General features: G+C 42.3%; 2 protein-coding genes across 4 annotated transcripts in view; both read left to right on the top strand.

Moving 5' to 3' along the window:
* Window positions 1-10154, top strand: part of LRP4 (LDL receptor related protein 4) — a 67958-nt gene extending 57804 nt beyond the window's left edge. Inside the window, exons 38-39 of the mRNA XM_047877059.1 lie at window positions 1000-1141; window positions 3576-10154. Coding sequence (XP_047733015.1) covers window positions 1000-1141; window positions 3576-3908 — 475 coding nt within the window. The 3' untranslated portion in view covers window positions 3909-10154. The remainder of the gene's footprint in view (window positions 1-999; window positions 1142-3575) is intronic.
* Window positions 10155-13184: 3030 nt separating this feature from the next.
* CKAP5 (cytoskeleton associated protein 5) overlaps window positions 13185-27052 on the top strand; it is a 113084-nt gene continuing 99216 nt past the window's right edge. For 2 of the 3 annotated variants that reach the window (XM_047878158.1, XM_047878154.1), the window contains exon 1: window positions 13185-13264. The gene's annotated coding sequence lies outside the window, so the exon portion shown is untranslated. Of the gene's footprint in view, window positions 13265-20049; window positions 20188-27052 lie in introns of all 3 variants that reach the window. The other variant, XM_047878156.1, reaches the window with a different exon arrangement.

The following is a 27052-nucleotide window of genomic DNA, read 5'->3' as shown; positions in this document are numbered from 1 at the left end:
AATAACAGCAACAATAACAGCAACAATAACAACAACACTAATAATAATAGTAACCGTTACTATTTAGTGAATATGTATCAATGCTACATAATACAGGTATTATTACTCCTCACTTTACAGATAAGGATCTGAGGCTCACAAAGCTTAGATTATGTCTACCAAGATCCCAGCTAGTAAGTAACAGATGTGGGATTGAAACATAGATCTGTCTTGACACAGTGGATTAGCTATCTATTGCAGATTATTCCCAAATTTAGCAATTTAAAATGACAACCATTTATTATCTCACAGCTTTTGTGGGTTAGAAATCTGGGTGCAGCTTACTTGCATGCCTCTGCCTCAGGGTCTCTCCCAGGCTACAGTCCAGTATCAGCCAGGGTTGTGGTCTTATCTCAGGGCTTGACCAGGGAGGGATTCCCTGCCAAGCACATGTGTGTAGCTGTTGGCAGGATTTAGTTCCTCACAGGCTGTTGGACCGAGGGTCTCAGCTCCTTGCCAGCTGTTGACTGTAGGTCACTCTCATCCGTTCCCTGCCTTGTGGGGCCTTTCCAAAGGACAACTGGCCACTTGGCAGCTTGCTTCCCCAGAACTAGCATAAGAGAGAGTAAGGGCAACCTAAGACAGAAGCCACAAGTTTCTCTGGAACCTAATCTAGCATCCGTCACTTTTGTATTTTCTGTTCTTCAGAAGTGCATCACCAGGGGCGCCTGGCTGGCCTAGTCGGTGGAGGGTGCAAGTCTTGACCTTGAGATTGTGGGTCCGATCCCCACCTTGGGTGTAGAGATTACTTAAAAAATAAAAAAAGAAATAAAAAAGAAGTGAGTGAATCATCAGGTGCGGCCCACACTCAAGGAGCAGGGATTCAGAAGGTGGGAGAAGCAGGAGGCGAGGATCTCTAGAGCTGTCTTAGAGGCTGCCTACCACATTCAGGTTACAACTTCCCCAGATATCACCCCGATAAAGATCTGAACTAATTTCTCATCACCTTTCCTCCTAAAGACACAAAAAATCCAAGTTAACTGACCCAGGAATGGGAAACCTGACCTACAGCAACCCTTCCTACCGAACTTCCACTCAAGAAGTGAAAATTGAAGCAATCCCGAAACCAGCCATGTACAATCAACTGTGCTATAAGAAAGAGGTAAAAATTAAAGTTTATATTCAAGGTGGTTGTATGTTTGCTTGTGTTTGTTTCTGGAGGGGGGAAGGATACGCTCCAGTTGCCTGAATGGATCAGTGAGGGATGCCGGGTAGTCCCATCTACCATTTTGGAAGTCATGGTGAACAGAAGAAATGAATGTGGTTTGGGTTTCTGGACAGATGTAGACTCTCTGAGGGACCGGCTTGAGGGACCTCCGTGAGAGCAAGGTTAGAAAGCAGATTCCAGAAGGTCTGAGTCTGAAAGCATGGGAGTGTGCGCCTCCCTGCCAGGAGATATTTTACTAGGCTCATAGGTGTTTCCTCATTTAGTCATCATTCCCCTGCAGTGAGGCCCCTGTGAAGCACCCCAGACGCCTAGACAATACCCCTCAAAACCCAACAGCTCCTGGACTCTCCCTTTTCTAACCTCTGATCCAAGTTGTTGGCACCTGTGGCTGGCAATGGCTGGGGTTTTTTTGTTGTTGTTTGTTTTTGTTTATGTTTTTGCTGTTCTTCCTCTTACCACAGAATCTTAAGAGATTTCTCTAGAATTTTGAAGGTTTACATGCTTTTGCTCTCTTAACTCCTTTGTTGCTTCAGTGAAAAATTATTTGCTGAGTGTTTAGGCTTGAAAAATAGTCCCATTTCCACAAGGAATCAGTAGCCTGGGATTTCAGATTTTCCTAGTCTAATACAACCGCTGCTTTTTCTAAAATCCTGTAACCCTTCATCAGAAGTTATATCCTTTATGAAACCCTAATCGTTCTAGTCTCTTGGCCTGGCTAGCACAGTCAAAACTTGCCCTCATATCTACAGGGCCACCATGCATAATGAGTGCACTTTACATAATAATCCCATGCTTTCTGGCTCCATGAGTTTCCATATTAAAAGAGCTTCCACTGTAAGCCAAAACAGAACCTGCAGGAAGTTTTCAGTTTTAGGGATGGTAGATCCCATTCTCACTTAGTATCTTCGAGAGACTCTGGAGTCTTAGGTTCCTAGAGTGTCTGATGCCCCAGAAAAGAACCATAATAAGGTTCCCAGGTTAGAACTTACAAGTGTGTGACCTCTTTTCTTCTGTTGTGTGCTTTTCCCCAGCAGCTCTTTCACCCCTCTGACAGTCTTTCACCCTTTCTCTTCTGATTTCCTCTTGATTTCAGGTACCTGTTGCAGTGTGTTTGTAGAGGGCGTGGTGTTCTCCTCCCCCCCCCCCAAACTCCCAGTGCCGTGTCCCCCACCTCTCCCTAGCTTACCCAGCGTGTCTCTGAGGTGAAGACACTGCACGGCTCTCTCTAATCTTATGCTAATTTCAGCTTGGAGGGTGTGCTGGGGGAATGAGTGTGTGTATACGCACGTGCACATGTGTGCTTGTGTGCTTGTGTGCTATCTGTGTCTGTCTCTGCTCTATTGAGGGAGCTGTCACTCCCAGAGGGCAATCAGCAAAGTATCCTCTTTAATGCAGGGGCTCAGTAAATATCTGTGGAGTTGAATTGCTACTAAAATAGAGGAACGTTTGCAGAGCTCTCGGTGGGAATACTGTCCCAGGACAGAACCTCAGCCATGGTTCATTGTGTCCTGGTAGAGGTGGCATTTTGGTTGGTATCCCCCAGAAACCAGGAGTAAGACTCCTCTTTGAGAAATCCACAAAGGGAGAAGCCTGAGTAGAACTTAAGGCTGTCCTTGGAACAATCCCAGGTTGCTTGAGAATGGCCCCAAGGCTTGTGGGAGCAGAGCCAGAGTAACCTCCCAGAAAAGGTTATGGGGTCCCAAAGGATTGGCACTCAAAATCTAAATAAGGAGATTTTCTAGATTCCTCCTGTCTTACCTCCCAAAAGTTTTCTCCTTAACAAAATTAGGAAGAAGAGAATTAAGAACAAAAGAGCACAGGAGGAGTTTAAAATCCCAAATAAATGCACATTGAATTGCCTTTGTCAATTACTTTTGGCCATGCATATCAGCATGGTGTCCCATTAATAAATCACAATAACAATGTAACAATACCTGACATGATTTAACGTATCTTATGTGTCAAGCACCTACTAACTGCATTATGTGTACCACCTCATTGAACCTTCACCGCAACTGGTTATGAGGTATGGATACTGTTATTCTCCCCACACTGCAGATGTGGAGACTGAGTTTAGAGATGCTGAGTAATTTGCCCAAGGTGACATAGCCAGTGAGTGGATGATGCAGGACTGGAAGCCATGGTTCTCCCTCCTCCCTGTCTTGAGAAGGGTAATAATCATCCTAGCTGCTACTCTCCTTTTAGGCCGACTCATCTGTTTGCTCTCTGACCAAGTCTCCCCATGTGTTTGTGGGATCTTTGTACCCCTCACACCTCCTCTCACCCCATCTACTTCCTTTTCCGGTTCACCGTGAGATCCTTTTAGAGAGCCAGCCGACTGACCATGTCTCCCCACCCTCCACCCTAGGGCGGGCCTGACCATAACTACACCAAGGAGAAGATCAAGATTGTAGAGGGAATCTGCCTTCTGTCTGGGGACGATGCTGAGTGGGACGACCTCAAGCAACTCCGCAGCTCACGGGGGGGCCTTCTGCGGGATCATGTGTGCATGAAGACAGACACAGTGTCCATCCAGGCCAGCTCTGGCTCCCTGGATGACACGGAGACAGAGCAGCTGCTGCAGGAAGAGCAGTCTGAGTGCAGCAGTGTCCATACCGCAGCCACTCCTGAAAGACGGGGCTCTCTGCCAGACACGGGCTGGAAACATGAACGCAAGCTCTCCTCAGAGAGCCAGGTCTAAACACCGTCGTTCCCTTCCCTCCCTGCCTGTTCCCTCTCCTTCATGGACTTCCGGTCCTTGTGCTCACTTATACAACAGGCCCCCTTCCTATGTGCTCGTCCTTCTCCTCCACCTCCCACCCCATAACCGCTCCCGGGTCCTCTGCGGGAGCTGTTTCCACCTGAGTCCGTAACTACCTGTGCACAAGCAATGATGGTGCATCCCGAAAATTTAGACCTGGATTTTACCGCCAACTTCACCTCTTGCACCCCATCCTGAGCCCCCAAAACTAGGCTCAGTAATGATTCCTCCTCAGTACAGAGCTTTTCCCCTGGTACCCTGCCTCACAAGAACTGATGATCCAAGACTTCCCTGTCTCCCGTCAGAACCAGCCTGGCCGCTTCTCTAAGAGAACTTGCCCATCAGGGGCTGGGGCAGGGGTCAAGGGTAAAGAGAGAGATGAAGGATAGAGGCTGAGAGAGGAAGGAGGAGTGAGCCCAGCTGGTATGGGCATCTGGGAAGCCTCCAGCCTCCAGTGCATTGGTAACATGAGAAAGCTTTTAGGGTGGTTGGGCCACGTGTCCTGTCCATTGCTGGCAATGGATATTATTCTTGCCCTAAGAGCTGCTGTTGGTTTTTTTTTTTTTTTTTTTTTTTCAGCTGCCGATATTGGTGAGATCTGGGTGTGGCTCAATCTGTTCTTCCTCCTGCTAGTTTGTCTGGAAGCTTTTCTACCTTCCGATGACAGGGCCTTTACCGCATGGCAGCAGCTAATATGAATTCCCCCGCTGGTGCCACTGCTGGCCAGTACCCTTCCTATGTCTTTGACTCTAAGTCACCAGGTTGTGAGCAGGGGCTTGAGGAATGTGGGGCCCCGAGGGCTAAGTCTTTGCAACATCTTACCAGGGCTGTCTAGACCCAAAGCCGCATATCACCTGGACCTTCATGTTCTGCCACCCTCTCCCCGCTCATTCTGTGGGATTCTGAGCATAGAGACCGTGAAACAACTTTTCAAAGAAATGGCCAAAAGTCTTCATAAATGGTCAGGAAGAGAGATTGGGTTATAGACTTGGGGCACCCAGGGCCTAACAGGAAGTATCCATGAGGTTGAACCTCCCGTGTTGTCTCTCAAGTGCTCAGGGATCAAAGTTAGTGGACAGAGAACCTGTGGCTGTGGGGTGGTGAAGTTCCCATTCCAACTCTTTTCCCGGCTAAGTGACTGACTTTCCATGCTGTGATGCCATCACTTGGTTCGTGCCCATTCACACAAAGAGCGTGTGTCTCGTGCTAGTATCAGGGGAGTTGAGACCTTTTTCTCAGCCCTAAACCTTCTACATAGCCCCCTCCTTCCCCCCACCCCCCGCCCCAAGTTGCTTTTTCTGACTTAGCCTGGTGGTGGTGAGGAGGGCTAAATCAAGACACAAAAGTAGGGGGCAGGATGTAGAAAGGTAGAACCACTGATGAAGCGCTCTCAGCCTGGAGCAGATCCAGACCTCCTCCACCCAGGAACAAGAAGCAATAGGAGAGGACAATGGGCTGAGAAGAGAGGCGAGGGCTTGTAGGGGAAGTTTCCTGATTTGAAACCTCTCCTGTGGTTCTTGGTATTGAGAAATCAGCTGCCAAACATGTGAGTAAAAAAAAAAAAAAAAAAAAAAAAAAAAAAAAAAAAAGAGCAAAGCTTTTCTGGTCACTTCTAAGGCTGCTAGAGACAGGTGCCAAGCCCTTAGCCCTGTTGTTAGTAACCAAGCCAGGTCTGGGCCCACACAAGGACAGCCTGGCCAGGCCAGCAAGTCTTTTCCAGTACACAAAGTGGGAAAGGCGAGGTGCCACTTATGGGATGAAAGGGAGACATTTCACATTTGACAGGGCAGGAAAAGAGCACTTTGGGTCCTCAGACTCTTGGTTGAGGACGAGGAGAAAGTAGAAAAGTGGCATTTTCTTGATTGGGAAGGGGGAAGGATCTTATTGCACTTGGGCTGTTCAGAATGTAGAAAAGACATATTTGAAGAAATCTCTATTTGAGCACTGATTCACTATGTAAAAAGCAAAACCTCTCTTGTCCTAAACTAATGGAAGTGATTCTCCCGCGCTCATGTGTAATGGTTTTAACGTTACTCACTGGAGAGATTGGACTTTCTGGAGTTATTTAACCACTATGTTCAGTATTTTAGGACTTTATGATAATTTAATATAAATTTAGCTTTTCTTAATCACTGTGCCTGGCTTGGAGTCATGACTAATCATTGCACCCGCTCTGTCTGGCAGACCCATGCTTTCAAAAACCTTCTTGCAACATCACCTTTAAGTCCTTGGGGGACGTGAGGATGGTGAAGAACAATAAAAGGTGTGGGGTTCCTGGTTGAAGGGTCAACTCATCTTGAGAAGACAGGTCAAGACCAGAATTCATTGGCTTGTGAAATCCTCACTTCCTCTAGAACAGAGATGGAAGGTTTTAATCTCGAGTGTCGACTCTGATTGGTTGGCAGTGGCTGCCTGAGGTCCTGGGGAGACTCCAAGGGGAAAGTGTCATGATTATTAGTGACCTCTCCAGGCGCTGGAAGGAAGTATATGACATATATACTATATATCTTCTATTTCTGTTCTAGGTCTATGAGGACTTCATTGTCACAGAACTTGACTTTGCCTTGTGATGATAGTCCCTGGCAAGACTGTCAGATATAGTAAGAAAAGTACTGGGGACAAGGAAGGTTCATTAAGGCCCAGATATGCTACTAGCTCTTTTCGATCTTAGTAAAGTTTCGTAGTTTCGAAGAATGGATCAAATCAACACTAAGATTCCTTTTATTTATTTTTATTTTCTTCCTTTTATTTTAAAAAAGCTTCCTTGTTATAATTTATCCACTACATCTCAAGGCTAGGATATGGGGTTGGGCTCCCTTCTCAGGTTCCTAATGATGATTAGGAATCATGGAAGTCCCGTGCGAGATGTAGAATTTTATGTCAGAACCCAGTAGTTGATTTTCTAAACCACAGAACTTTTATAGAATAATGCTTCCGTTAATTCGTTTATCACTTACTGTGGGCCAAGCCTGACCACAGAGCTTAGAATCTAGCAACAGCCTCCACCCCCACCCTACATAACCCCCCCCCCCAAAAAAAAGAAAGAGAAAGCAAGAAAGACTGAAGCCTCTTGTATTTAAATGACAAGAGATCTGACACTAATTTTTTTTTATTTTTTATTTTTTAGATCTGACACTAATTTACAGTGTGTAACTCTTTCAACTTTGGTAAGGGATATGTGCACCAGAACAGAAACAAGTGGAATAGTTCAAGGACAACTGTCCCCTCGCTCAACCATTCTTTTTTTCTTTTTTTTTTTTAAATAACTCATACTGAGAGAAAAGCATTTTAAGTGATGAAATCCAGCCTAAAGTATAAGCGTATATACCTGTAGAAAGTACCCCCTCCCAAAGGCTTGGGGTTATGGGCCAGGCCATGAACAGTGACCACTTGAGCTGAGAACTCAGGAAGAACTTTTCAGGTGACAAGAAAAATTAATGCGTTGAGCACACACCATTTGCTTGAAAGCCTGGGAGATGTTTCTGGGAGAACAAAATTTGGCGACTACATTTTGACACCTTGTGACCACACGAGCCAGTGTAATCAGGTATTCAACACTGCCTGAGCCTTAGAGATCCCACTAATCTGTGACTGTCCTGTCACTTCAGCAGGAAATGGGAATGGGAGAAGAGGCTGGGCCTGGTGGCTCAGGTCTTGACAACAATCTGGCAGTGGGCAGATGAGACTTTAGCAACACTGTCAAGGACTAGCATCCTGTTTTCGGGTTATGCACATGCCTTGGCTTTTACTGTCCTGATGAGTAAAATGAAAAGGTTGAGCCAGATGATTGCTAAGGTTATTTCTGGCCTGAAACTTGTTTTTATGTTCCTTCCGAGAAACCTTAAGGATGAAACAAGAGTTGTCCTTATCTGGTTCTCTAGATATAAAACCTGAAGCTGATGAGTAGGGAGAGAGTTAGTCAAATTCTAACCAATTGGACATATTTTTATAAGCTAATTATGTTCAAAACATTGTCACTGCCCTTCTTTCTATATTGCATGAACAGATGATGGATCCTAAGATGAAAAGGTCTCTGTGGCCCATAGAGAGGTCTCCAAGGCATGATCTGAAGCTTTCACCAAACCTAAGCCTACAGCAAAGTCAGTGCTACATAGGAACTTAGAAAAGGCATCTGCAAGAGCTGAGGGTGTACAGGGTTCTAAGTGTAATGCACTGACATTCAAGAACATATAGTAAACTTCAGTTATTTCTACCTATGGACATAATGATTACAGATGGAGTTGAGTCCTTTTTATAGCTAAAAAAAAGTCTGTATGAGTGTGTCTTTTCTTCATATGTGAAAATGACTCAACTGGTCCACTTAATGGGATGTGTGTTTGGGGATGTTTCAGGCAGCCTTTGTTTTGTAACATTCCCTCACTCACCCATTTATTTTCTCTCTAGATCATTCTCCCATTAAGCAGCTGGCAGAGGCTAAGCAGAGCTCAGCTTGCGGAACAGAGTCAAGGCTCCAACTCACAATTTTGGACTCCTTTGACATGATGTTAAAACAGATCCAGACAGCCTAATTAAGGGTCTGAGTTTAAACCCAAGGCTGAAGTTAGCCCCAAGCTACGCAATCTGCCTTTTTCATTTTACAAGACACATAGAGCCAAGAACTCTCACTTATCTTGCCCTTCTCCATAGTTTTCCCTGCAGCCCTAAAAGCCTGTTGACAGCCTGCTAATGAGGTCCCTATCTCTCCCTCTGCCTCCTTCCTCTTTGGTGGAGCTGATGCTTCTGTGGTCAGAGTTCTTGGACGGCCTGAATTTGGGGGGCTATGGGAAAATGGGCTATGAGAAAAGAGAAAAGGGTTATTCATTCCTTCATTCACTCAATACCTATTAAATGCAACCAGTGAAACCCGGGATAGCCTCAGAGGCCAGTCAAGGCACAAAAACCCAGAGCCACTTGAGACCTGTGTTAATGTCACCACTGCTGTCTCCAGGGAATAATGCACTAGGTACCTGGACTGAAAGTTGAAAGGAAGTTAATCATTGAGGCCGTTCCTCTTAGGCTGGAAATCTGGGTCCACGTCCCATGGTAGAGCTGTTTCTCTCCCAGAAAGCGGCTTGTGATTACGATGGAATGAACACTGTCCCAACCCTTGGCAGGCTTTTCAGAAATGCCCAGCACATTTATTCAGCAGCCACGATGTTTGGCATCTGTTTACTGCTTCCAGTTGCAATAATACAGTGTTTGCCTTGATCTCTAATGCCTCCAAGGGGTTCACTGCCCTGTTAATATTTTCCTTGTGCAGAACTACTGAGAGGCCCTTGGAATAAAGTAAGCACACGTCACTCTAATAAATACATAGATAAATGCTGTTTGGTGATAATCCTGGACTGCAAAAGATGACTGGCCAAACATTTATTGAACACCTACTATGGAGCAAGATATTAGGTTTCTACAAGGCCTTACAGGATCTGCCACTCCCCTGCCCTCTGTTGCCTATCAGACCTCATCTCCTGCTACCCTCCTGCCAACTACTCTGCTTCAGCTATGCAGGCCTCCCTGTTTCTCTAACCTGAGAGGCGTGTTCCCAACCTAGGGTCTTTGCATAGCTGTTTCCTCTGGCCTGCACTTTCTTCCTCTAGATAAATTCATGGCTAACTCCTTTGCCTTCCTCAAGTCTTTGCTTAAATGTAACCTTCTGAATGAAACCTACTCTGATCACTCTTTATAAAATTGCAGTCTCTCTAACTCTACTTCCCAATCTCTTTCACCGTGTTTTACTCTTTTTTCTTTTCACATTGCATACATTGTTTAATAACATACTATATAATTTATTTATGTGTTGATTGTCTATGCTTTTTCACTATAATGTGAGTACCATAAGAGGGACACGTGTGTGTGTGTGTGTGTGTGTGTGTGTGTGTATTTTGTGCACTGATTATCCCAAGTGCCTAGAATAGTCCCTGCACATATTAGGTGCTCAATAAATATTTGTTGAATGAACGAACAAATAAATGCATGGAATCAGACATCTAATGCCCACTAGGGCTGCACCTAAACCATATAAGAAACAGGGATTTGCCATCTTGTTCTAAAGCTCTCCAGGATCCAGACTCCATACATCCTTTATTGAGCAAATTCCAGTTTACCATCTTGCTCTCCTTCTAAATGTAATCTTCAACTTATTTCCGATAATATTTAAATAAAGTAAACATACCAATGACTGAAAAAGACTATTTGTATATGTTCCTAACCCATTTCTCAAAGGTTTCTGTGACCCTTGTTTGCTCTGCTAGTTTCTTTTCTCTTTTCCCTACCAATGGATCTGTTCTCACGTCCCTCCTTTTCACTCTCCACTCTCCCACTCTGTGGTCTCATCATGTTTTCTACTCTATGGAGGTGATTCCTAATCTTTTCTCACAGTCCTTATCCTGTATTTCCTAGATCTACTCAGAGATTCTGTTTGGATGTCTCATTGGTACCTAAAAGTAAACAGGTCTAAAACTAAATTCCTTGCCTTCCTTTTGAGACTGGCTTCTCCTGACTTTCTACTTCCATTCGGACAATGACCCCTCCCAATCCCTAGGTTCAAATCTTGGCATGTTCTTTGACTCATCTCCCTAAATGGGCCCCATCCTCACCTTTGCACTAAGTTGGTTGCAAAATCCTTCACTCTTTCTGGAATCTGTTCTCATCATTTCCACTGCTATCACCTCATATCAGACTCCTAACTGGGCTTCCAACTCTAACCGATTTTAGACAAACAAGCTAATTAGTTTTCCTAAAGAGAAGTTCTGATTTTGTCACTGTCTGATTCAGAAACCTTCAATAGCTCCCCATCACCTACCCGAAGTACAAATTCCTTACCTTTAGTATTCAAGACCCTCTGAGAATTGTTCCTTTCTCTGTCAACCTTGTATCCCATTACTTCCCAACATGAACCCTGTTCGAAAACCAAACTCAGACGTTCAATTCCCTACCTATAATGCACTTTCTTGTTTCTGTGCCCTTGGGCCTTCTCTTCCCACTACTAGACATTCTCCCTATTTCTATTTTTTTAACTAACATGTCAATGGCAAAAAACAAAAAAACAAAACAGTTGTTTCCCTCCCTTCCCAGTTCCCCTGTTAGTTTCTTGAAATTCCAGGAATGTTCTCATCATTTTCAGGCATGCGTACAAATACATATGCATTTTATAACCACATATAATAAAATGATTCCACATATGCTTTTCTTCAACTTGCCTTTTTTCAATTAAATTTGTGCATTTTTCTATTCCAGTACATATAGCTTAACTACATTCTTTTTAACAGTTGGGTAGTGTTCTGTTGAGTAGATATTCTGTAACTTATGTAATAAGTTCCCTATGAATGGACATGTAATTTCTAGGGTTTGGATGGTTTTTGGTTTTGGTTTTTCCCTATCTTAAAGAATTGCTGCAGTGAATATCTTTGGGCATTTTTCTTTGAATACTTGCATAGATCTGAAGAACAAATTCCTAACAGTGGCATTACTGGGCCAGAGATTATACACACTTTACATTTTAACAACTGCTAAATCATCCTTCTAAAAGTTTGCACCAGTTACACTCTTACCAACAGTGAGTTTGAGTGTCTGTTTCTCAAAGTCTTAGCCAAAGGCTGTCAAACTTTTTCATCTTTGCCAATTTGATAGATTAAAAAAGAATCATTTTATTACTTTTACCCATCCCCTCTCCATTTTTTAGCCTGTTGGTAATTACGTATCTTTGAATCCCAGATTAAAAGTCCATCCCTTTTAGGGCACCTCGGTGGCTCAGTTGATTAAGCGTCAGCCTCTTGGTTTCAGCTCAGGTCATGATCTCACGGTTCATGGGCTGGAGCTCTGCACAATCTGTGTTGTGCATCAGCACAGACCTACTTGGAATTCTCTCTCCCTCTCCCTTTGCCCCTCCCCTGCTCACACCTTCTCTTTTAAAATAAAATAAATATTGGGGCGCCTGGGTGGCTCAGTCGGTTAAGTGTCCGACTTCGGCTCAGGTCACGATCTCACGGTCCGGGAGTTCGAGCCTCGCGTCGGGCTCTGGGCTGATGGCTCAGAGCCTGGAGCCTGTTTCCGATTCTGTGTCTCCCTCTCTCTCTGCCCCTCCCCTGTTCATGCTCTGTCTCTCTCTGTCCCAAAAATAAATAAACGTTGAAAAAAAAATTTTTTTTAAATAAATAATAAAATAAAATAAATATTAAAAAAAAAAAAGCCCATCCCTTTCACAGATCCTCCCTTAGCAAATTTCCCCCTTCTGTTAAGCATCTACAGCTTTTTCTGTTGTTCTCATACTGCCTTGAATTTTAGTGACTGACTAGCCTATATGTTTTATTTCTCTGACCAAAGCAGTTTGTAAATTTCTTGGGAGTAAGGCCCTTATCTTATTCATAGAAACATAGAATTTAGAGATAAGCAAGACTTATTTTTAAGATTTTATTTTTAAGTAAGCTCTACACGCAACTTGAGGCTGGGACAAACAACTCTGAGATCAAGAGTTGTACTCTGCCCCGAGTGGTGTAGCCACCCCCCCCCGCCTTTTTTTTTTTTTTTTTTTTTTTAGGATTTTATTTTTAGAGCTAAACAAGACTTTTAGAAATCATATTAACCAAGACTGTCGTTTCTATAAATAATAGAAATATAAAGCTTTTGCAGAATGCTTACTGTTCAAAGGCCTTTCCTAGACATTCAAGTAGCTATATTAAATCCTCACATTAAGCTTGTAAGGGAAACATTGTTATCTCGTTTTGAGGAAACTAAGCTACAAATAATTTACTGGGAAAAGTGGTTTACTTAGAACAGGTCCAAGACCAGAATCCTGTATCCTGGCTCCATTCGCTGCTCCTTCCACTATATCCCAGAGCCTCTCTTTTCCCCCACGCACTTAGCTGCACAATCAATATTTGCTGAATGAGAGGACTTTTTAAAAAATTGCAGGTGTTGACAGTCGCTTGAATAGCCAAAATTAAATAAAGCAAACATGCTGATGGCCGGGGATGCACAGTTCTCCACACATCTATCGCCTTTCTTTCGAGTGTGGGTGTGTGGGGTGGGGGTGGGCGGGGTCGCCGGTAGCTTTTGCTCTGGCGACCTTCTTTCTCCCCGCCCGACCAGGCAACGCCGGTTCCGAAAGCAACACGGCCGCGCGCGGCCCCTTTAAAGCTGCGGGCGGCGCGTGCACACAGTCCTTTCAAATGGACCAATAAACGCGCGATGGGCGGTCCGCCGAGGACCAATAAACAACGAGGACACTGCGGGGTGTGCGGCGGCCCAAGCGGTTTCAAACGGCTTAGAGCAGGCCCCTCGGTTCTGACCCGGCGGAGGTGAGTGGCCGGTGGGCCCGACCCACCCGCGTAGGCCCTCGGGTCCGGGCGTCGCGCGCGCCGAGGGATCTTGAACCCCGAGCGGGGGACCTCCGCGGACGCGCCCCTCCCTCGCCGCACGAACCCGGCGGTCTGAGACGGCGAAGCGGGGCGGAGGCCGGGGGACCTGCGGCTGGCAAGGCGGGGGGCGTGGGCGCTCGCGTGGGGCCGAGGCCGGGATCCGGGTGACCCGAGCGCGCCGTGGCGGAGTGCGGGCGGCAGCGTCCGGGAAATGGGGGCGGCTCAGGGCCGCGCCTGGCGGCCGAGGGTGTTCCGGGACTGGGGCGGGGGCCCTGCGAGCCGGCCCTGCTACAGTGCCCCTCGCGTAATTGTCAAATGAATGAATGAGTGAAAAAGAGTCTAGGAGGGTTGTCGTGGTTGTGACGGGCTCCGTCGTCTGGAGCGTGACAAGGACTGCGGTACCGGGGCCTGCCCGCGCACCTGTGTCCCTGCTGGCTTGCTGCGGTTTTAACAATTCCGATCATACCGCTCCGCCCTCACGCCTGGCTTTCTCTCTCAAAAGGTGTCAGTAGAGTTCAGGTATCTTTCTAGCTCTGAAGGTTTGGCGGACCTATACAATAGCCAACCAGTGTAGGTTAGCTTAAGCAGGCCCTGCTACTTTACGGTGGGGGCTCGGTAAACTAGATTCTTACTTTTTAGCCCTTACCACTCTGAAGCTGCTGAGAGAGCTACCCTGCAGTGGTGGTAACTGTCAGGCAGGATTTAAATGCATCCTGTTTTGTTTCTCGGATAGAAAACGATGAAAGCGATGTTGCCAGAGTGGCTACTGTGTGTTAGAAAATATATTCGTGTTGATGGATCCTAACAATGAGTTTTTCATTCAGCATCAATAGAGGGTAAAGTGGTTTTTGCAGAACTTGCCCCAAATTTATGCTTGGCTCTAATTCTCACGGGGAACTAAGGCATCAAATCTTGGCCCAGAAATGCTGCCTGTCTTATTTTATGCATAATTATAGTAATTGAAAACTCATTTTTAGAGAGGTGAACTCCTTCTTTCTCCCATTTTCATCACCCTGAAAAGTCCTTCTTTGACCTAAAGAGCCAATATATTAAGCTAACAATCCTTTGCAACTTTTAAGAAGTCCAAAAGATTTGGACTTTTCTTTGGTGATTGAACAAACCATAATGTTTTTATAAAATTTAATGATACAGAGAAAGGTGAAATCATTTTGTTTTGCCAGCATAAATGAAACTTGGTCAACTCGTGAGAAAATTTTTTTACACAAGTTTTTAAAGTCTGTTCTATGGAGTAATGGCAGGCAAAGTATTCCATAACAATATACCTTATACTTTATTATTACTTTTAACATTTTGATCAAGTTTGAATTCTGAACAGTAGTATAGCCTTCGATTGACAGCTTAATGTTAGCAGCAGAGCTTTTTAATTGCAATAAATTTGGGTCCGTTAATATTATGAAGCTGTTCTAGACTTTGGGGAGGCAATTAGAAATAATAAACCATCTTTAACAAGGCCTTAGGATATTGTTAATCTTGATGTGGAATGAAAACTTTCCTTTATTTTGAAGTAAAGCCGGGCTCTCGTATGCTCCTTTGACTTAATGGAGCCTCATTGATTGATTCAACATATATTGAGATAGATGCCTACTGTGTGTTAAACACTGTTCTGGATTCTGGGAATACACTAGTGAACCAGAAAAAGACAAAGCTCCTGACCTAAGGGAGTTTGACAGTTTTATCTCTCAAACAATTTGCTGTAGCAAATTGTGTTTTCTGTAATCCCTCTGGCCCAACTCTGAACATTGAGCAAAATAAATACTCAAATACTTTTATTAGCAGTAGCTAACATTTATTGAATAGTCACTGGGTGCCCCATTTTGTCTTTTTTAATCCTCACAGCTTTTTATAGATGAGGAAACTGAGTCTTAGAAAAGCTATGCAACTTGTTCAAGATCATACAGCTGATAGAATCTGAGTTTGAACCCAAGTCATTCCGTCTCCAGAGCCTTTGCTTTTAACCAACCTATGGTTGCGCTTTATGAAGTAATGAGATCTGTTAGGGAGAATTCAGGAGCAATTTCTGGGTAGAATACCCACCTCCTTTTTTTTAACTACTTCTAGCAGAGCCATGATTAAATATGAGCGATAAGCATGGTAGTTTTCAGAGGGAAGATGGGGAAGTCCAAAAGACAGTATTTACTGGACAGCTGTGACTTTGGGGGAGACTCTGGGAGAGGGTAAAATTGAGATCTTGAGCTAATTATCATTGATAGTTTCCCGGTGGTTAGTGTTGGAATGGTTTGAGATGCCTAAATGAGGTTTGTATTTTTACCTCTGGAGTTCAGAATATGTTCGCTCATTCCTATCAGGGCAGTTGCCCTGTTTACTTGAGATGTCTCAGACACATTAAGCTTATTCTTTTTGGCTTTTGCATTTGCTGTCCTCTTTGTATACTGGCTGCACTGAGGTCTCAACTCAAATGTCATCTCCTTAAAGAGGCATTTTCCAAGCTCCAATTAGAGTAGCTGTCTTGGTCATTTTTGCCTCACTTTCTTTTTTTATTCACCTCATAGCATTTATTGCTGGCTGATGGGTCATTTATTGTTTGTTTGTGTGTTGTCTGACTTCCTCACAGAAATGAAAGCAGAGCACAGATTTTTTTTCTTCTTCTATTTTTGAGGTTACCACAAAGCCTCGAACAATAGTTGGAACAAAAAAGGTAGTCAAAAAATACTTGTTGAACAAAATTGGCCAAAACTGTCATAGTCTTCTCTATGTGATAAAGTGATAAAGACAGTATATAACTAAAGCTGGCTGTGTTACTGTGTCTTTGGATGTGAGCAGTATTTCAGCAGACTAATTTGGAAAGTCTTCAACTAAGAAAACTGGAAAAATGATAGTTTTATGTTTGTGTCAACTGGGGGGAAAGGAAGGTTTGACTTCTCCACTCCTGCCTTTGTTGTTGTTATTACTATTATTATTTAAGATTTTATTTATTTATTTTTTAAGTAGGCTCCACATCCAACCTGGGGATTAAACTCATGGTCCTGAGATCAAGAGTCACATGCTCTACTGACTGACGGTCCCCCCCCCATTGTTATTTATTTATTTTTAATTTAAATTTTTTTCTGTGAAAGTTTTTAGGGGTATTGGTCAAGTATATTTTAGGATGTCCCTCTACTGGAATTTATCTGATGTTTTTGTTATGATTAGATTGGGGTTATAGGTGTGATCACAGAGAGGAAGTGCCATTTTCATCATATTAAAGGTTCATACTATCATGTTATTTATAACTGGTGGTATTGACCTTGATCGCCTGGCTGAGGTAATATTTGTCAGGTTACTCCACTATAAACTTACTTTTCTCCCCATCCGGTACTGTCCTCTTTGGAAGAAAGTAACTGTGCTGCCTGCATTTAAGGAATGAAGAGTTATGCTCCCTGTTCTTTGGGGTAGAGTACCTACATAATTTATTTGGAAGTCTTCTGCATGGGAAATTTGCCTCTGTTTCCTCATTTATTAATTTAGGCAAGTATTTACTTCTGTCATTGTGGAATGAAGGATCTCTATCTTATACTTTGAGTTATATTCCAATACTACTTTACTGCTCACATTATTCCAGCTTTGTCCATTGGGAGCTTATTCAGTTGGCTCCTGTACTGTGCCCCTTTAACATACCAACATCAGTGTGTGTATATATATTTTTATGTAATTATTTTTTAACACTCACTCACTTTCTGGCACTACAAGATGCTCTAGGCTCATCTTGCATATTTCTTGTCACAGTGCTAAAATCAGCTATTTCTCCATGGAGTTCTAGTTCTTTTATTGAAGGATGGTCTGAGAAACCAAGATGTGGACACTAAGTATTATCATTGCTGCCAGGGTTTTGTTTCTTTTAGGCCCTCTCAGCTAACAGAGCAAAGAGTTAGTTTTATGCTAACTCTTGTATATAAACATGTCAGTAAAATATTTCTGTGTGTAATCATCTGTAACTATATTAAGTTAAACATGAGTTCTTACTGATATCTCCAGTTCGAATCCATTATCACATAGACCATTCTAGCCTTCTCTGTTTGCTGTTCTGTGAATTTCCACATCAACAGTAGAAACCTTGCTTCCACCATCCATTTACTTAATTGGTCAATTCCAATAAACATGTATAGCAGTATCAGAATTGTTCACCCACACTCTCACGGGAAACAACTTTATAAACTACAGTACATATGTATAGTTCCTTTTGCATTCAGTCTTAAAGATTCCATTAATTTCTGAGGTTGCCTAGGTCAGCACCTTCTCCCTATCCCCTTCAGTGAGGTTGTTTTAACACGTTTGTAATACAGTCAGATTCTCTTGTCACAGACTGCATTCTTCTCTGATTCCCCGATGTCTTAAATGACTTTTTGTTTTTAAGTTTTACTTATTTTGAGAGAGACGGGGTGTGGGGAGAGAATCCCAAGCAGGATCTGCGCTGTCAGTGCAGAGCCTGATGTGGGGCTCAGATTTCACCAGCCAAACCGTGAGATCATGACCTGGCCCGAGTCAAGAGTTGGATGTTTAACTGACTAAGCCACCCAGGCGCCTCTAAATGACTTTTTAAAATTAGCATACATTAAAGTTCACTCTTAATGTTGTAAAGTTCTTTAGGTTTTGACAAATGCATAATGTTACTTATCCATCATTGTAAGAATAGTTTCACTGCCCTAAAAAAATCCCCTGTACTTTACCTGTTTGTTTTTCCTCATTCTCCCATCCCTGGGCAACTGCTGATCTTTTTACTGTCTCCATAGTTTTGCTTTCTTCCAGAATGTTATATAATTGGGATCATACAATATGTACCCTTTTCAGACTGGCTTCTTTCACTTAGCAGTATCAATTTAAGGTTCTTCCATGTCTTTCTGTGGCTTGATAGCTCACAACCATTGTGTGGTTGTGTCACAGTTTGTTTATCCATTCACCTGTTGAAGGATATCTTGGTCATTTCTAGTTTTTGACAATTATGGACAAAGCTGCTGTAAACAGTTGTGTGCAGATTTTGTGTAGATACTCATTTTCAATTCAACTGAGTAAATACCTAGAGGTGCGATTGTAGGATCATAGGGTAATCAGTGTTTACCTTGTTAAGAACTACCAAACTGTCTTCCAAAGTGGCTGTATCACTTTTGCTTTTCACCAGCAATGAATGAGAATTTTTGTTCTACATCTTTGTCAGCATTTAGTTTTATCAGATATGGGTTTGTTTGTTTGTTTGTTTGTTTTTTGCCATTCTAATAGGTGTGTAGTGCTCTCACTTTTAGAAAATTTTGTTTTTTCATGACATTGACTTTTTTAATAATTTTTTTTTAATGTTTATTTATTTTTGAGACAGAGTGCAATCAGGAGAGGGGCAGAGAGAGAGAGGGATACAGATACAGAATCTGAAGCCGGCTCCAAGGCTCTGAGCTGTCAGCACAGAGCCTGAGGTGGGGCTCCAACCCATCAGCTGTGAGATTATGACCTGAGCCAAAGTCAGACACTTAATCGACTGAGCCACCCAGATGCCCCATGATACTGACTTTTTTGAAGAGAAAATTATAGAGTCTTTTAGAGGAATTAACTTAAATAAATTTTTTGTTTTGTAATAATTTTAGATACTCAGAAAAGTTACAAAGATGATACATAGAATTCCTATATACCTCTCACTCAGTTCCCTATTGTTAATGTCTCACATGGCACATTTGTTAAAACTAAGAAACCAACAACTGATACATTACTTTTTGCTAAACTCCAGATTTTGTTTGAATTTCTACAGTTTTTCCATTTGTATCTCCTTTCTGCTTCTGGTCCAGTCCAGGGTAGCCCATTACATGTGGTTTTTGTCTTTCAGTCTTTTCTTGTCTTCATGACTTTGACAGTTTTGGGGAATACTGGCCAGTTATTTTGTGTAATGTCCCTCCTTTTGAGCTTGTCTGATATTGTTCTTATTATTAGACAAGAGTTGTATGTTTTTGGAAAGGATGCCACAGAATACCATCATTTCGTATCGGGATATGTGACATCCATATGATAATCACTAATGATGACTGATCATTTGGTTAAGGTAGTGTTTGCCATGTTAATATGTGAGGTTACTGTTTTTCCCTTTCTTTTTTTTAAAATATATTTTCCCTTATTTTTTAAAGTTTATTTTTTTCCCTAAGTTTATTTACTTATTTTGAGAGAGAGAACCAGTGGAGGAGGGGCAGAGAGAGAGAGAGACCAAGGATCCAAAGCAGGCTCCATGCTGACAGCAGACAGCCTGATGTGGGGCTCGAATTCATGAACTGTGAGATCATGACCTGAGCCAAAGTCAGACACTCAAACACGACTGAGCTACCCAGATGCCCCAACTATTTTTCCTTTTCTATACTGAACTCTTTGGAAGTAGATCACTAAGTCTAGCCCACCCTCAAAGTGGGTGGAGGACTTAAGTTACACTTCCTGGAGGGAAGAATATCTACATTTATTATTTGGAATATTGAAAGGAAGATTTGTCTCTTCTCCCCCATTTATTTCTTTATTCAACCATTTGTCAGTATCAGTGTATCTGTTTTGTACTTTAGTTATAATCTAATTCTGTATTTTTTAGTTTTTTGCTCAGTTTTCCAGATTTGGCCATTGGGAAGTCTTTCAGGTTGGCTCCTGTGTCCCTTTGATATGCCTCCATCCTTTTTTCTCATTTTGAGCATTTCCTTACTTTCTAGTACTACAAAATGCCCCAGATTCATCTTATATTTTCCCTGTTCCAGACCCAGAATCAGCCATTTCTCCAAGGAGCCTTGGTTCCTGTCATTGGACAGTGATTTATAGAAACCAACATCTGGGTGCTCCATGTGCTCATTGCTGGGGTGTCATTATTCCTAGACCCTCTCAATGGACAGAGCTAGGTAATATATGTATGTTTGCTAACTTATGTATATGTACACACATATAATTGTTTCTGTATCTATCTGTATTTATATTAAGCTAAGCATGAATACCTACAGTTCTCACCAACTTTTAGAGGAAACTTATGTCCCAAACAGATGTCCTCTTTATAATTGGCTTTTTACTGAGATCTAACTTTTCCCCCCTGATTAACACTTTTTAAGTGCTACGGAAATCATTATTTTTCATGACCTGGTAATAGCAGTTGTTTGACCTGGGATATGATCTTTGTTTGGAAATGCATTCAAAGCATAAATTCTGACTTAGTTAGAATGGTCATATGTTTTTGGCATCGATATGGTGTCAGATAAACCATGGTGACCTCCTGTCTCTTGACCTTGTCTCTTCAAGCATGATTTTCGTTATTTTATTAAGAAATAAGAGCCCTACTTCTTTGATCTTTTAGTTATATTTCTTACGGATTTGTTATTAAATAAAAGTGATTTTTAGATCCTTTCTATAAAGATGAGAAAAAAAATGGGGCACCTGGGTGCATCAGACTTTGGCTCGAGTCATGATCCTGTGGTTCATGGGTCGAGCCCTGCGTCACGCTCTGTGCTGACAGTTCAGAGCCTGGAGCCTGCTTCAGATCTGTGTCTCCCTCTCTCTCTGCCCCTCCCCTGCTCATGCTTTGTCTCTCTCTCTCTCTCTCAAAAATAAATAAACATTTAAAAAAATTTATAAAAATATGAGAAAAAATGAATAGTTTCAAGTATTGAAATTTATTTGTTTAATGTGGATGACTTCTTTTTTTCGTTTTTCAGTCATAAGACTTAAAGTAGCATTTTATTTATCCAAAAGTCAACTACCAGGAAATAAACCACAAAAGTCTTTTCAGCAGCCTAAGTAGGTATCTCAAATTTTATTGACTTCCTCAGGTAGATCCTGCTCCCTCTTACGCAGTTTCAGCCTACTTGGTTCTTTAAATCAAGAGCTAAAATTAAAAAGGCAGCACTGCTACAAGCTAACTAGAAGTGTTAGCTTGATTAAAAGAGTTGAGGAAGGAAAGCTACAAAATGTAAAAATTCAAAAAAGGCATTGGAACCATTTAGATTTGGTGTAAGAGTCCTTCATATCTCTGTGGCAGTAGTGGATTCTCCTGAAAAGTTTAAATGATTGTTAGTATACTTTAAAAAGACTGGGAAGCTTAGGTGTTTTCTCTGATTTATATGAAAAAAGTTACACAAAGTAGTTGTTTCAGGGATAGACCTTTCCTATCTGGCCACCTTGGCTGTCTAGAACACTCACTCCCTAATCAGTTTTGTTGTTTTACGTTTTATTTTTTGTATTTATTCCACAGTGTTTTTTTAAAATGCATTCTTTTTTTTTTTTTTTTTTTAAGTTTATTTTTGTAGAGAGAGAGAGAGCGAGCATGAGGAGGGGAGGGGCAGAGAGAGAGGCAGATGCAGGATCTGAAGCAGGCTCCATCCAGGCTCTGAGCTGTCAGCACAGAGCCCGATGCGGGGCTCGAACTCATGGACAATGAGATCATGACCGAGCCGAAGTCGGATGCTCAACCGACTGAGCCACCCAGGCACCCCTCCACAGTGTTTTTTAAAAATCATTTTGTGCCCTTATCTACTTGTAGTATGAAGTCTCTCATTTATAGATTTTAAGAATTTTTTTTCGGGGTGGCTGGGTGGCTCAGTCAGTTAAGCATCTGACTTGGGCTCAGGTCATGATTTCATGGTTCATGGATTTGAACCCCGCGGTGGGCTCTGTGCTGACAGCTCAGGGCCTGGAGCCTGCTTTGGATTCTTTGTCTTCCCCTCTTCCCTCCTGCCCTCCTCCCCCCAACTCACACTCTGTTTCTCTCTCTCTCTCTCTCTCTCTCTCAAAAATAAAGAAACATTTTTTAAAAAGTTAAAAAAATTTTTTTCAGTACTGTAATAGCACCCTTCTTTTTTTTTTAATTTTTTTATTTTTGAGAGAGAGAGAGAGAGTGAGCAGGGGAGGGGCAGAGAGAGGAAGAGAAGGAATCCCAAACAGTCTCTGATAGCCAAGAGCCTGACACGGGGCTCCAACGGTGAGATCTTGACTTGAGCCGAAATCAAGAGTCTGATGCTTAACTGACTGAGCTACACAGGCGGCCCCCACACTTTTTTTTTTTTTTTAAGGTCTCATGAAAACCTCTTAGTCTAGAACTAGCATGAGTGCTTCATTTAGTAGAAAAAACTAAATCTCCTATCAGAAATCTCTGTGCAGTAAATAAAATCATTTTTTACATTTTAGAGGACTGCCCGCTTATTTTGAGCAATGTTTAATATGGGAAATCTGTCCGAGCAAAATATGGACAGTCCCTTTGAGTATTATAAAATGGCATTTACTTTTTAATGTAAATCTGTTTTCTATAGGATAAAAAGGAATAGATTACTTGCATACTGAAAGAAGCAGTTTGTTTTAAAACAGAGACTTAATGTTTCTTGGTCCTAAGAGTTCTTTGCTAACTTAGGTCTTTCTTGGACCAGAAGACTGAAATATGGGGTTAAGTCTGAACAGAAACTAAAATCTCTGAATGACTGGGATACACTTATAACAACACAATAATGGTAGCTACCATTTCTTTCTTTCTTCCTTTCTTTTTCTTTCTTTCTTTCTTTCTTTCTTTCTTTCTTTCTTTCTTTCTTAATGTTTATTTATTTTTGAGAGACAGAGACAGAGCACTAGCTGGGGAGGGCAGAGAGAAAGGGAGAGACAGAATCCAAAGCAGGCTCCAGGCTCTGAGCTGTCAGCACAGAGCCCAATGTGGGGCTCGAACCCATGGACCGTGAGATAATGACCTGAGCTGAAGTCGGACACTCAACTGGCTGAGCCACCCAAGTGCCCCTAATGTTTGTTTATTTTTGAGAGAGAAAGAGAGAGAGGGACAGAGTGTGCACAGGAGAGGGGCAGAGAGGGAGACGCAGAATCTGAAGCAGGCTCCAGGCTCTGAGCTGTCAGCATAAAGCCCTACATGGGACTTGAACCCACGAACCATGAGATCATGACCTGAGCCGAAGTCGAACGCTCAACTGACTGAGCCACCCAGGCGCCCCTGGTAGCTACCATTTCTTGAGTGTTTAGTATTTGCCAGGCATTTTGTTAATAGTCTTCCTTGCATAAGTCACTGGGTTTGTATAATATGGCCCTTTTTAGCCCATTTGGTCATTTGAGTTACATTTCTGTTCTTTTGTTCATCTCTTTTGGGCTTTCACACACATGCCTGTAACAGTCTCTATTATCCCTGTGTATTATGGCTTTGCCTGGCTAACTCCTATTAATTTCCTTTAGTTCTCAGCCTTAATGACAGGCATACCTCAGAGATACTGCAGGTTCAGTTCCAGACCACTGCAATAAAGTGAATATCACAATAAAGTAAGTCATGAAGTTTTTGGTTTCCCAGCATATATAAAAGTTATGTTTATACTGCACTATAGTCTGTTAAGTGTGCAATGTTAATATCTAAAAAAAAACAATGTGCATACCTTAATTAAAATATGTTGCTAAACAATGCTAACCAGCACCTGAGCTTTCGGCAGTCTGTAATCTTTTCACTGGTAGAGGGTCTTAGCTCAATGTTGATAGCTGATGACTGATCAGGGTGCTGGCTGCTGAAGGCTGGAGTGGCTTTGGCAGTTTCTTAAAATAAGACGACAATGAAGTTTTCTGCATTGATTGACTTTTCCTTCATAAACAATTTCTCTGTAGCATGTGATGCTTATTGATAACATTTACCCACAGTAGAACTTCTTTCAAAATTGGGAGTCGTCCTCTCAAACCCTGCTGCTGCTTTATCAATTAAGTTTATGTGATATTTCAAATTCTTTGTTGTCATTTCAACACTTTCACAACATCTTCAACAGGGGTAGATTCTATCTCAAGAAACCACTTTCTTTGCTCACTCATAAGCAATTCCTCATCCATTAAAGTTTTATCATGAGATTGCAGCAATTCAGTTACATCTTCAGGCTCCACTTCTGATTCTGTTTCTCTTGTTCTTTCCACCACATCTGCAGTTACTTCCTCCACTAAAGTCTGGAACCCCTCAGAGTCCTCCATGAGAGTTGGAATCAACTTCTTCCAAACTCTTGTTAATGTTGGTATTTTGACCTCTTCCCATGAATGATGAATGTTCTTTTTTTTTTTTTTCTTCTAAGTTTGTTTATTTTGAGAGAGAAAGGGAGAGAGAGAATCCCAAGCAGGCTCTGTACTGTCAGCGCAGAACCCAATACAGGGCTTGATCTCACAAACTGTGAGATCGTGACTTGAGCCGAGATCAAGAGTCAGATGGTTAACCAACCGAGCCACCCAAACACCCCAAATCACGAATGTTCTTAATGGCATCTACAATGGTGAATCCTTACCAGAAGGTTTTCATTTTCAATTTACTTTGCCTGGGTCCATCAGAGAAATCTTATGGCAGCTACAGCCTTATGAAATGTATTTGATAAATAATAAGATTTCAAAGTCAAAGATACTGCTTGATCCATGGACTGCAGAATGGATACTGTGTTAGCAGGCATGAAAACATTAATCTTGTATCTCTCCATCAGAGCTGTTGAGTGACTAGGTGCATTGCCAATGAGCAGTAGTATTTTGAAAGGAATCTTTTTTTCTGAGTAGTAGGTCTCAACAGTGGGCTTAAAATGTTTGGTAAACCATGTTGTAAACAGATGTTGTCATCTAGGCTTTGTTTTTCAATTTGTAAAGCACAGGCAGAATAGATTTAGTATAGTTCTTGAGGGGCCTAGCATTTTCAGAATGGTAAATGAACATTGGCTTTAACTTAAAGTCACCAGCTACATTGACCCCTAACAGGAGTCAGCCTGTCATTTGAAGTTTTGGAGCCAGGCATTGACTTCTCCTCTCTAGCCATGAAAGTCCTAGATGACGTCTTCTTTCAATAGAAGGCTGTTTCATCCACACTGAAAATCTGTTGTTTAGTGTAGCTACCTTCATTAGTAGCTAGAACTTGTGGATAACTCTCTGCAGTTTCTCTGTCAGCACTTGCTGCTTTACTTTGTTCTTTGTTGTTACGGAGATGACTCTCCTTAAACCTCATGAACCAACCTCTGCTAGCTTTAGACTTCTACAGCTTTACCTCTCTCAGCCTTCATCGAATTGAAGAGTCAGGACTTGCTCTTGATTAGGCTTTGGCTTAAGAGAATGTTGTAGCTGGTGTGATCTTCCATCCAGACAACTAAAACTTTCTCCATATCAGCAGTAAGGCTGTTCTGCTTTCTCATCGTATGTGTATTCACTAGAGTAGCACTTCTAATGTTTTTTCAAGAATTTTCTCTTTGCATTCACAATTTGGCTAACTGGTGTAAGAGGTCTGGCTTTTGGCTTATCTTGGCTTTGGATGTGCCTTCCACACTAAGCTTAATCATTTCTAGCTTTTGATTTAAAGTGAGAAACATGCAGGGCGCCTGACTGGTTCAGTCGGTAGAACATGTGACACTTGATCTCAGGGTTCAAGTCACACGTTGGGTGTAGAGTTTAAAAAAAAATGGATGGATGGATGGATAAATGTATTAAAGTGAGAAACATGCAAGTCTTCCTTTCACTTAAATACTTAGAAGTCATTGTAGGGTTATTAATTGGCCTAATTCCAGTATTGTTGTGTCTCAGAGAATAGGGAGGCCTGAGGAGAGAGTGAGAATAGGGAGGTTCTAAGAGAGGCCAGTTGGTGGAGCAGTCAGAACACAACAACATTGGGGTGCTTGGGTGGCTCAGTAGGTTAAGCATCCAACTCTTTTTTTTTTTTTTAATGTTTGTTTATTTTTGAGAGAGAGAGAGCGCAACTGGGAGAGGGGTAGAGAGAGAGGGAGACACAGAATCTGAATCAGGCTTCAGGCTCCCAGCTGTCAGCACAGACCCCAGCGTGGGGCTCGAACCCACAGACTGTGAGATCATGACCTGAGTCGAAGTCAGAATGACCTGAGTCAAAGTCAGACGCTCAACCAACTGAGCCACCTAGGCATCCCAAGCACCCAACTCTTGATTTTGGCTCAGGTCATGATTTCACAGTTGTGAGACCGAGCTCTGCATTGGGCTCTGCGCTGGAAATGGAGCCTGCTCTAGATACTCTCTCTGCCTTTCCCCTGCTCGCTCATTTTCCCTCTCTCTCTCTCTCTCTCTCTCTCTCTCTCAAAAAATAAGAAAGAAAGAAAGAAAGAAAGAAAGAAAGAAAGAAAGAAAGAAAGAATGAACAACATTTATCAATTAAGATTGCTGTCTTGTATGGGTGTGGTTCGTGGTGCCCCAAAACAATTACAATAGTAACATCAAAAATCACTGATCCAGGGGCGCCTGGGTGGCTCAGTCGGCTAAGCGTCCGACTTCAGCTCAGGTCACGATCTCGCAGTTCGTGGGTTCGAGCCCCGCGTCGGGCTCTGTGCTGACAGCTCAGAGCCTGGAGCCTGTTTCAAATTCTGTGTCTCCCTCTCTCTCTGACCCTCCCCCATTCATGCTCTATCTCTCTCTGTCTCAAAAATAAACGTTAAAAAAATAAATAAACAAAAATCACTGATCAAAAAAAAACAAAACAAAAAACCAGATTACTGATCACAGATCACTGTAACAAATATAATAATAAAAATGGAAAAGTTTGAAGCATTGTGAGAATGACCAAAATGTGACATAGATATGGGGTGATGTAAATGCTGTTGGAAAAATGGTGCTGATAGACTTGCTTGATGCGGAGTTGCCACAAACCTTCAATTTGTAAAAACCACAGTATCTGGAAAGTGCAGTAAGGTGAGGTATGCCTGTATCACTTTTTCAGGGAGACCCTCCCTGACCCCTCAGTGTAGATTAGGTGCCTCTGTTACACCCTCATAGTAG

This window comes from Prionailurus viverrinus, chromosome D1 (genome assembly GCF_022837055.1).
Source record: "Prionailurus viverrinus isolate Anna chromosome D1, UM_Priviv_1.0, whole genome shotgun sequence".
In the NCBI taxonomy this organism is placed as follows: Eukaryota; Metazoa; Chordata; class Mammalia; order Carnivora; family Felidae; genus Prionailurus; species Prionailurus viverrinus.
Note: the sequence above shows the minus strand (reverse complement) of the source record. Positions and strands in the feature narration are given on the sequence as shown.